This window comes from Setaria italica, chromosome I (genome assembly GCF_000263155.2).
Source record: "Setaria italica strain Yugu1 chromosome I, Setaria_italica_v2.0, whole genome shotgun sequence".
Taxonomy (NCBI): Eukaryota; Viridiplantae; Streptophyta; class Magnoliopsida; order Poales; family Poaceae; genus Setaria; species Setaria italica.
The window spans coordinates 28,081,257-28,091,906 of record NC_028450.1 but is presented as its reverse complement, the minus strand read 5'-3'; the positions used below and the strand labels follow the sequence as shown (position 1 = coordinate 28,091,906).

Below are 10,650 nucleotides of genomic sequence, written 5' to 3'. Positions count from 1 at the left end.
ATATCACTCTCCCAACGCCACACCCTGACGGGCCAAAGACAAAAGGGATAGACGAGGAGGAAGGAAAGCTAGTAGACTGCAAGAGACGCAGGGGAGATAGCGGCCGGTCGGCAAGAGGATTATGGGGGGCGCGCCATGCAACAACGCCGAGCCGGCCCGCGGCCGGTTGCGGTGGCGGGGCCTCGACCGGGGCCGGCGCCGGAGGCTCCCGGTCGTCCGCCTCGGCGGCGGGCGCGGGCGCGGAATCCTGCGGCGGCTCCGGCTGCGGTGGCTGACGGCGCGGTGGCTCCGGAGCGCGGCCCGCAGGCTGGCCGCGATCTATCTGGCGGCGCTGACGGGCCCGCCCGCGCCGCCCGGCGCGGCGTCGTCGACCTGCCCTCCGTGGCTCGGCCTGGAGCCGTGCTTCGCCACGCCCTTCGTGGCCAGCACCAGGCCGTGCTGGTGAGTCGCCGCCGCCGGGAAAGAAGGGCTTCAGGCTGCGCCCGCGGCGGCGCAGCTCGATCGGTCCTAGCTGGCGTCGCGCGCAGCATCAGCACGCAGGTGACTAGGAGACACCAACAGACGTGAAGCTTTGGTGCAACAACCGGTGAAGAGACCGGAGACTGGGGCACTGGTCAGATGCATGCACAGAAGAGTACTTTTCTTTTTCCTGCTTGTTATTGTTCTTCTTTTGTAAGCAAAGAAATATAGTAATTTATAATTTCTTCACATCGAATTTCCATTCTGTCCACCACAAATATAATCTGTGGGTTGATTCAAATTGAATGTTTGCTAGGTTTCCTGCATCAAATCAAATTGTTTCGCCCTATATCTCGATCTGAAAATCAGCGGTGAATTTGTGACGTGCGAGTAAGCAGACAACCAGAGGTCTGTCGTTAGTAATTAAAACCAAATGGACCGTACCTGAACGACTGACATGCGTCGAAACGAAAGGTGCCGTGACGTCAAAAGTAAGGGATGCAGCGACAAGAAACAAAAAGAAAAAAACAAAAACAAATAAACATCCATCAATCACTTTTATTTAGCATCACAATAGTACAAATCAATAAGGCATTGCTCCCTCTTGTTCATCTACTCCAGCTCAGGCTAGACATGATTACCCTTGCCTAGCGCCTACAATGCTGCGAGATAAGGGATGAAAACGATCAGAAATGGTAAAAAAATGTTGGGAAATCCTCTTATGATGTGGGCGCGAGGTTTGGCCACCGCCGCCCCTGCCTGCAGAGACGCGGTGGAAGAGGAGGCAGAGAAAGAAGAGAGACGGGAGTGGTAGGGAGGGAAGAGATAAGGTTGGAAAGATAGCATGTGGCGTCGGAGGGGTAGGGGAACTTTGGGCTAGGGTTTGATAGTGGGCTAGTGGGCCGCCATCTGTGTGAATTTTGTGCGCGGGTAGGCTAGTCATAGCGTGATCCAGTCCATGTATATACCGACTAATCCTTAGACCTAACTACTACGCACCTCAAACCTAACTACTACGTAGTGCCGGTCAATGCTCCAACGTAAAACTAGAACATATGGTCAGACCTACAACACTAATATACCGACCCATGATTTGATAGAATTTTTTAACGACCAACAATTAATTGGTATTTTTCTTGTTTTACAGACTAACGTCCGACGCTATATTAGGGTTGTGGTATAGTGTTTCTCAGCTGCAAGTGGCAATTGGTGCTCCATCTGGTTGCAATTGCTGATTTATTCATGCTACAATTTCCTCCAAATATGTGCGATGCATATGTTGCCCTTCGTGAATAAGTTGACATCCTGAGATTATTAGCTCCCACTGCGTGGTTATCCCAACAAAAAATATATTGCAACATAGGAATTGACAGGCTGGGATTTTCTCACATTTGTGAAATGAACGAATGCAGTAAAAAATAATTATGAAATTAATTGAAAATGACAACTTTATGTTTTTTTTGCTAATATATAAAAAGGGTTAAGAACAACATATATCGTAAATAAGAAATCGATATCGGACGGTATGGGAATTTTCCTTTCCTGACTTGAAAACGCCAAGGGGTTTAAGAACATCGTGTACCCTACATTAAAATATCTCAAACCAATCCTTGGGAACAAAATTAAAGGAATGAATATCGCGAATACAAACGCTGCCTCTAACTCATGCAAGCACAGCAAACAAATCATGCATGGCATGGCTTCCTTCAATCGGCCCATGCGTTGGCCATTTCCATCCTGTCGTTAGCAGCACGCATAAGCTGGAAAAACGGGGATTCCCCTGAAGCCTGAACATGCTACCGGCACGGGGTTCAAGCACCAGATATGTAGGCATGGTTACTGCCATGGCAAGCCACCGTTCACTCCGCGGCTGTGGAAACTCGTGCCCGCTGCCCACGCCTATATGATTGATTGACGAGATGATTCCAAGTGCTATCGATCAATCCTGCACACATCCTGGTCCAAGGCGTTGGCTATAGCACACTTGTGCGGGCTACGTAGGGTACAGTACAACGGAACGTGTAGCGACCTGTCGAGGAGTAGTACACCGGTTTGTGCCCATGACCACGAGCATTCCAACTTGGTCTGCATGGATGCAATGCAGCCATGCAGGGACGAGCAACGACTCTGACATCGCATCGCAATCCTGTCCCGCGAAGACTTTGGTCTCTGCAGCTATACTGTTTTGACTCCAATCATGCAGCAAGTTGGCTTTATCGGGCCTGTCTGTCTTTCTGGTACCGCAGGCGCCATCGCATATAAATGCCTGAATGCCACGTGACAGCGTCGTTTCACCAAAGCATACTACTACGAAATATAAGCTAGCAGCTTGCGTGATTTCGCGGCAAGCACACTATATGTCTATATCCAATTCAATTCGTTTCATTTCCGTTCCAAATTGCAGGTAGTTTTAATTTTTCTAGATTTTTATTTTTTTTTGAACGATTCATGGATGTTATTTAGATATTATTATGTACCTAGATATCCTAGGTGCATAATAATATCTATAAATTAAAAAATTAAAACGACTTACAATTTAGAATGAAGGGAACAGAAAGGGACACTTGGACGCACAGCCAACAACTCGCTCTCGAAAGCAAGCTCATGTACCTCGGCATATGGGAACTTCCCTCTTTATTTACTAAGGCCAGGACTGATCAGGACTCAGGAGATAGACAGTACCCAGACCGTGCAACAACACCAGTCCGCACAGTAGCAGTGCAGACAGGGTTGTGATGATCATATAGTCTCAACACACTAGTCAAGTTCACAAACATGTACAGATGTACTGCAGGTGACACGATCATATATATGATGGAATCGTCAAATGTTCAGAAATGGGTCTGAGACTGCAATCAGGAATCGATCCGTTAATTCTTTCTATAACCGAATTATTACAGAAGAATTCATCGGGTCATTGACGCTTTTGGAACATGGCGCTATGGAATAGTTTTCTGGTTCTACGTACCTGAAGCCGCCAAATAAAAACTTGCGGCTTCTGCCGGAACAGCTACCGGTCAATGGGACGCCAATCGAAGTCTGAGGAACTCCATTCCTTTTCCTCATTGAGCCCTTAAGTTCTCTCGCATCCCTTTCTGCTTTCTCAGCCTATGTGGACTAAGGAATAAGATGTTCAGCACGAAATCCAAGTGTTGGAAAAGGGCAACATCAAGCTCAGGCATATGGCATAATATGAAATAATGTACACAATGAACATTGCATCTGGTACATAACTAACTGTATAGAATAGATAATGAGGACCAAGGAAAGGACATCTTCTATCCTTACATTTGTCGTAAACTTAACAAAAAAGGTCATATACAGGCACTCAAAGCGCTAATAAATGTAGAATTTTCTCTTTGGGTAACAGATTAAGAAGCACATTTCAGAACGGTGATTAAAAACATTGTTTCTTAAGAAAAAAAGATGATTAAACAACCTATTATCAAGGATAGATGTTATTTGGTGCAAAGAAGAATTAGTAATTGAGAAAAATCAACTCAGCCTATAGCCCTTCCAGTGTACAGCTAGCTCAAAGGAATTGTAATAGATAACATCACAGGTCTACAGTGAGAAGATAAGACCAACCCAGCACAATTAATGCGTCAAAGGTCATTTCTATCAGATTGCCAATCTATCAACTAACTTCCTATGCCGTGATTTCCTTTTTTCCAAACCATCAATGGACGATTAAGGGCATGTTTGGCTGCCAGGGCTAAACTTTAACCCCAGTCACATCGGATGTTTGATACTAATTAGAAGTATTAATTATAGGTTAATTATAAAATTAATTGCACAGATGGAAGCTAATTCGCGAGACAAATCTATTACGCCTAATTAGTCCATGATTTGACAATGTTGTGCTACAGTAACCATTTGCTAATGATGGATTGATTAGGCTTAATAGATTCGTTTCGCGAATTAGACCAAGACTGCAATTAGTTTTATAATTAGCTCATATTTTTCCTCAGCATTCGAACATTCGATATGACAAGTGTTAAACTTTAGCCCCTAGTATCCAAACAGCTCCTAATAAATTGCTATACCTAATTAATATGCATCCTAAGTATACCACAATGGTAGCATCATAATTCGACAGCTTTTAACATCCTTGTAGATCAACCACTAAGCCAGTAAGTGAAATACTGAAGATAAACCAGTGAGAACCATACAGAGCATGGAACATTAGAAAGAGGGAAATAACTGGACAGAGCAAGTGATTAGCAAAAACATTGAAGAGAACAATAATAGGGAACATTTATATCTTTCAAGAACAAGCGTAACGATAGAAGCACTTGCCTTTCTTATTTCTGCCTCTGAAACACGCGACTTGAGCAGAGAGTTCATCCTTTTTGCAGTCTTGCTCGATTCCATACCAAAATCAAGCCATGGACACTGATATATTAATCCTGTCAGTGTTATCTACTTTGTCAAAGTGATGATCTCATTTTTCAGGCTCTTGTAGTACTGTTGCTGTAGCCCAGACATGACACTAATGTCCAATTGTCCATAGATATAATTCTCTCTTCATCAAACATTCTCTTCAAAACAAATTCTTTGCTCTTCATCTCAAGAATTTTCGACTCAGTTGCAACCCTCTTTTGTTCTAGTTCATATAATCATCTCTCTTTTGTTCTAGTTCATATGATTGTTTAAATCTCTCATCTTTCTTGAGCTCTTTAATCACATCCGCCTCTTTCTTCTCTGCCCACAAATCATCTAATGCATCCAAGAAATTCTTCGTTCTTTTTTGGTTTCGCCTCATGGTGGAGGAGTAACTTCAATTGGCGAATATTGCTCCTCAGGTGAGCTTGTCAGTACGTTGTCATCAATTCGGCATCCCGATTTAAAAATTGGCTTAGTGGATTGTTTCCCTCTGCCAACAAATTAATTTAAAAATCTGTTTCCGTCCGTAAGCCAAGTGCACAAGGGAAAATCTATCCTACATTAAGACTTTTACCGGCACATATTCAGAATACCAAAGTATAAATTGACAAAGGAATGGAGATAGCAAGAGTTTCAAGTAAGTCAAATCATATTTTAAACCTTCAGTTGTGTCCATTTTGAAGAGCATATTTACAGTTTATAATTTTACAAGTACTGAAACCCAACAAACTATCGTGTCTTGACTGATATAGCAGGGAGGATATGCATTCGTCACACAGATTGCGAAAATAATGAACCCACCACATTGCACGATGGTACTGTCGAAGGGAATCACCTGCAAGGCGTGTGGGAGTGTCGGGGCTTCAGCGGCTGGGGTTGACCTCACCTTGCGCGTCAGTAGGGGCCGGGGCGGCGACCTTCGGATGGCCTTGGGCAGGCGGATGCGCGGGAATGTGGGCTCGATTTGGGTCCCCAAAGAAAGTAGCGAGGACGTGGCCTTGTTTTGGAGCTTGGTAAATTTTGTGATAAAAGTTTTTGTTTCAATTCAATTTTCAGTTCAATTCAGTTTTTGTTCAATTCAAGTTTTTGGATAAATAACGATATGAAACACTGGAAACTCCATTCGCTGCTCTGAAATTGAATTGAAGCATTACTGGATAAATTCATTTCTTTTTGACAAATTTTGAGCCCGATTTTGCACGTTTCCAAATACAATTTCAAGCATTGCTGGATAAAAAACGATATGAACAAGGCATCCAAGTATTGCACGTTTCCAAATGCTAGTCTGCCTGTTTTTGCGTTGAAGTGGTTATTTGCACTGTAAATTACTTGTGACTTTAACTAGTTCTCCTGTCAGGCTGTCACATAGGATCAGTACCGCTGCTGCACATAGGATCACTTGCTTGAACGGCCGAAATCGTGCAGCAAAATTCCATCAAGAAATTAAACAGAATCGACAAAAAAAATTATCGGGCTGCACTCACTAAGCTTCTTGGATGTTGCAAGTTACAACGTTGTGCGTGCACGCAAACACAGATACTACTATGGATAATTACATTAGAACGAATTCCTGATCCTTAAGAGTCTGCTGTTCGACAAATTGGCAATTCCCTTCTCCCAATTTCATGGACCCTATGCATCTAAAGTTGAATTCTCTCAGATTGATAGGGCAATCCATTTGTGACAGTTTCTGGTAAACCAGTATCAATTCTAAGATCTATTTGTGTCCAGTACAGTCAAATATATGTTTCATCTTAACACAACAATTACTTGTGGAGAGTAATGGTTAAGTAAAAGTTTTAGCTTGGTAACCCTCAACCATCCTAGTCTTCAGTATATGAAGCTACCAAGTCAAGAATTATAATGTGGAGTCCAGAGTAGCCTCATCTGACTCAAGTTGTTATCAACTAAGAGTTCAAAGGAGACATATCAAGTTTCAATTTACTGCCTTGACTGATACTAGTTAGTGTCTAAAGCTCATCATGTTCCACAGTTTCTGCAGGGACAAGCATCAAGGTCAGAAATTTTATGGTGTGATATTCAGATTTATGAAACAAGGAGTAAAGAAACCAACCTAAACCATCTCCAAAGAAAAATGAAATCTCTCTGGCTGCAGATTCCGGTGAATCTGAACCATGCACGCAGTTCTTCTCTGAATCCAACCCACACATTGCTCTAATGCTGAAATGAAAAGGAATGCCGTTGGTGACTGGAAAAAATAAAAAGTGAACATAGTAATGCAACAAAAAATGACAGAAAAATTTCCAAGCGCATCACTCTCATAAAAGATGGAGTATTGATTAGTGGAAAAGTGCATCCTTGATAACAACTGCTAATAATTGTTACCATATCCATCAATGACCATATAGGTTATATGAGCAGTGTTTTCAACTAGAAAAAGAAAGAAAGAAAGAAGTGTAGGGTTGAACCTGTTTGGATGAGAAGTTTTAGCCTTTCTTGCATCAGTTGGCCCAATCAAAGCTCGCCATTGTGCAATGGCATCAGGCCTTTCCAGAACCATAGCAAGAACTGGACCACTGAAGATTGCCAACACAAAAGATCATGTTACAAACTGTTAGCATTGATATTAGCATCAGAGGGCAAAAAGCAAATGTGCAAGTAAATTGAACAAAATTTGCAATGTGTGAATAAAAAAGTCCATGCTGATTCAGATGTAACGTGCTTGCTAGTCCATCAAGGACAAGTTTAAAACATCCCACTTCCCTGTTAAAGGCTCAAAACCTGAAGACTGCACCTTCACTGCGTAAGTACTCATGGCCATGGGGCTTCCAAATAGAACAACAAGCAGCTGAATGTGTTCATCTTTCAGAAATGGCTACTTGATTTTTTTTAATAAAGTAGGGCTACTAAAGACCTATTTAGCTCAGGGTTTAGGGTCAGGAGTAGTGGTAGAAGTTAGTATTTTGCCTCAAGTGATATCATCACACTGAATGAAGAACAAATTAGACGACACAAACAATAGAGTAGATGTTCTAGACGACTGGAGGCTGCATCATGCCAGCATAATCAAGAATTATGCAAGAAACAAACAAGACACAAGTCTTCAAACAACATTAATACCTCGTTATATACTTGATTAGGCTGCCAAAGAAGCTTCTCCCAGAATGCTCCGCATAGAAGAGAGATGCCCTCTCATCATCAAGCTGGACCTCGGTCTCTTTGACAATATGAAATCCATAATCCAAGATGGCCACCTTGATCTTTTCCGTGTAGTTGCCTGACAAACCATCCGGCTTGATCATCGCAAGGGTTCTCTCAGTCTCGACAGCACAACAGCTGCAGCACCTAAATTGATAATAAACCAAAATCCCACATCAGTAGCAAGCATACATCAAAGATGCAGCAGAGTTTCAGCTACACAAACACAAGCTTTTTTAACATTATACATCCACTTCCTTTCTACAGACTAAAATCCGCAGACAAAAGAGCAGTAAAATAAAGGCTACTTCGATTGATCTGGATTGGTTCTATCCTCAATCCAAGACTCACGATGCATAGTTGGGTTCACGAACATGTAGGCATTGTTTGGCATCGATATGACCAAAGGGTCCAAATTAAGGCTGGCCACAGCTTGATTAGGCCGAAACTTTCCCGGATCTCTCGAAGCAAGCATGTTATTGTATCAAATCTAACATTTTTAGGGCAAGGAAAGGTTGAGCAGCTACTTTCTGCAGCCTCGACTGGATGCTTGGAGCAATATTAAACCACCCAAAGGCTCAGCACTCAGCAGAGGAGAAGTGGTACAAGCAAGCTTACCCAAAGATGAAGATGAGGAGGAGTTGAGGCAGCCAGCGGTTGACGAGGGCGCGCGCTGCCGGCGAGGTGCCCCCCGCCATCTGCGGCGGCGCGGAAGAGCGGAGGCAGGGAGCCGGCGGTGGCGCTCCCTCGGTCTGAAGCCTTGCTCGATGGTTCAGCCGACACAGAGATGTTCTGGGCCGAGCCCGGAGTTGATCGAAGTGACGAAGGCCCGTATCAACATCTCCGTCCGGCCCGGTCCATTACGGCCCAACAAGGAAGGCACCAGCCAGCCAGCCATCCTGCTCCGTCCAGGCGAGTAGGCGACGACTCGCTCCCATCGCCGCCGGACGCGACGGCCACAACACCGGAGCAAATAATCGGAACAATTCCGCGTTCCCCCATCCCGGAAATATCCCCAAACCCTGGCCTCCCTGCCCCCGCCGCCGCCGGCCGCCAGATCTCCGGCCATGGACGACGACGGCGCGGCTTCCCCGTCGCCCTCGCCCTCGCCCTCCCCGTCGCGCTCCCCGTCCCCGCTCCCCGTCGCCGACCCCGTCACGGTGGCCGCCGCGCCGCCCGGCCACGTCGCCGTCGCCATCCCGCTCCGCAAGCCCTCGCCCTCCTCCGGCGGCGGCGGCGGGGGCGGGCGGGAGGACGCGTGGAGCGACGGCGCCACCTCCACGCTGATCGACGCCTGGGGGGAGCGCTTCGTGGCGCTGGGCCGGGGCAGCCTCCGCCACCCGCAGTGGCAGGAGGTCGCCGAGGTCGTCTCCTCCCGCGACGGCTACTCCAAGCCGCCCAAGTCCGACGTCCAGTGCAAGAACCGCATCGATACGCTCAAGAAGAAGTACAAGATCGAGAAGTCCAAGCGCGGCTCCTCCTGGCCCTACTTCGACCGCCTCGACGACCTGCTCGCCCCCGTGCATAAGCCCAATTCTTCCTCCTCCTCGGCGGCCGCGGCCGCCCGGAGCGCCCCGCCCATGGTGCCGCCGCGCATCAACTTCCCGCAGCGCACCCGGACGCCGCTCCAGCCCTCGGCGGGGTCCAAGCGGAGGATGCCGTCGCCGCCGCCCCAGGCGTCCGCGTCGTCCGAATCCTCCGACGGCTTCCCGCCGGAGACGCGGTCCGCGTTGCCGAACGGGAAGAGGCAGCGCGTGGAGGAGCACACCCCAGCCGCGGCCGCGAACGGCGCGGAGAGCAGCGACAGCCGCGCGCAGGGCCTGCGCGACCTGGCGCAGGCGATCCGGCGGCTCGGGGAGGTGTACGAGCGCGTGGAGAACGCCAAGAGGGAGCAGGAGTTCCGGATGGAGCGGGAGCGCCTGGACGCCGCGCGGGAGCTGGAGGACCAGCGCGCGCAGTTCTTCCTCAAGATGCAGATGGAGCTCACCAAGGCCACCGGCGGCGGCGCCAGTGCCGCTGCCGCACCTGTGGCCGTCCCCATCCCTGCCGATGGCAACGGCACGCGGAGAACGGGTATGGCCGCAGAGGTCGCCACCAGCAGCAATCATCGCGTCCGGTACCGCATCAAAGGTAGTATCCACCAGCACGCTGCGCAGCAGCCACATTACCAGAACAATGCCACTGGCAATGGCAGTGACTCGGACAACAAGGAAGCCGAGGAGGATGCAGAAGACGAAGAGGAAGAGAGCCAGTAATGGCTCTCCTCTCTATTCCTCTCTAGCAACGGTAATTCAACAACAATTTGCATTGTTAGTAAATGTTACATTGCTCTGGTAGAATTTGCTCCCAGTCCCAGATAGGCTGATCTGGGTCGGGAGCCAAGAAAGGGATAGTGAGCTCAACTAGGTGGTAGTGGCGGTGTTAGCAACAAGCAAGGATTAGCAATTTGAGTTGTGGTAAGTACCTGATAGTGTGGGGGTGAGTGTGTAACTAGTACCTGCCTGTTGTGCTCGTGATTTTCATCTGTCGTTAACAAATTACCATGTCATTAAATGTAACATGCTTATTTTCGTTGCAAGAATAGCTGTAACTGTGCTTATTCTTTGGAATGGGTATATCGGTGTCCTGTGGAGAATATGTTCGGTG

General features: G+C 47.0%; 3 protein-coding genes across 4 annotated transcripts; 2 read left to right on the top strand and 1 right to left on the bottom strand.

Annotated features, from left to right (window-relative positions):
* LOC101781922 lies at positions 1-778 on the top strand. The gene has a single exon (XM_004952672.2). The coding sequence runs from the start codon at positions 122-124 to the stop codon at positions 443-445; it is 324 nt and encodes a 107-aa protein (XP_004952729.1). The 5' UTR covers positions 1-121; the 3' UTR covers positions 446-778.
* A 5,526-nt stretch (positions 779-6,304) lies between these two features.
* On the bottom strand, positions 6,305-8,809 carry LOC101782324 (probable nucleoside diphosphate kinase 5). 2 transcript variants are annotated; one of them, XM_012846201.2, is made up of 5 exons: positions 8,623-8,809; positions 7,927-8,142; positions 7,275-7,382; positions 6,920-7,026; positions 6,305-6,841 (listed from the first exon to the last, which is right to left on the bottom strand). In XM_012846201.2, exons 1-5 carry the CDS (start codon positions 8,700-8,702, stop codon positions 6,816-6,818), a joined length of 537 nt encoding a protein of 178 aa, XP_012701655.1. In that variant the 5' UTR covers positions 8,703-8,809; the 3' UTR covers positions 6,305-6,815. The 2 variants fall into 2 exon arrangements, with proteins under 2 accessions (XP_012701655.1, XP_004952730.1); XM_004952673.3 differs by having other exon boundaries at positions 7,927-8,151; positions 8,623-8,806.
* Positions 8,810-8,931: 122 nt separating this feature from the next.
* LOC101782730 (trihelix transcription factor ASIL2) lies at positions 8,932-10,650 on the top strand. Its single transcript, XM_004952674.2, has one exon. The coding sequence runs from the start codon at positions 9,072-9,074 to the stop codon at positions 10,257-10,259; it is 1,188 nt and encodes a 395-aa protein (XP_004952731.1). The 5' UTR covers positions 8,932-9,071; the 3' UTR covers positions 10,260-10,650.

Excerpts from the sequence above, each read along its gene's own strand:
- LOC101782324 (XM_004952673.3), bottom strand. The coding sequence starts at position 8,702 with ATGGCGGGGGGCACCTCGCCGGCAGCGCGCGCCCTCGTCAACCGCTGG. Across the intron at positions 8,152-8,622 it reads CTCCTCATCTTCATCTTTGG|GTGCTGCAGCTGTTGTGCTG; the intron begins GTAAGCTTGCTT and ends TTATCAATTTAG. Across the intron at positions 7,027-7,274 it reads AAAACTTCTCATCCAAACAG|CATTAGAGCAATGTGTGGGT; the intron begins GTTCAACCCTAC and ends TTTTCATTTCAG.
- LOC101781922 (XM_004952672.2), top strand. The coding sequence starts at position 122 with ATGGGGGGCGCGCCATGCAACAACGCCGAGCCGGCCCGCGGCCGGTTG.
- LOC101782730 (XM_004952674.2), top strand. The coding sequence starts at position 9,072 with ATGGACGACGACGGCGCGGCTTCCCCGTCGCCCTCGCCCTCGCCCTCC.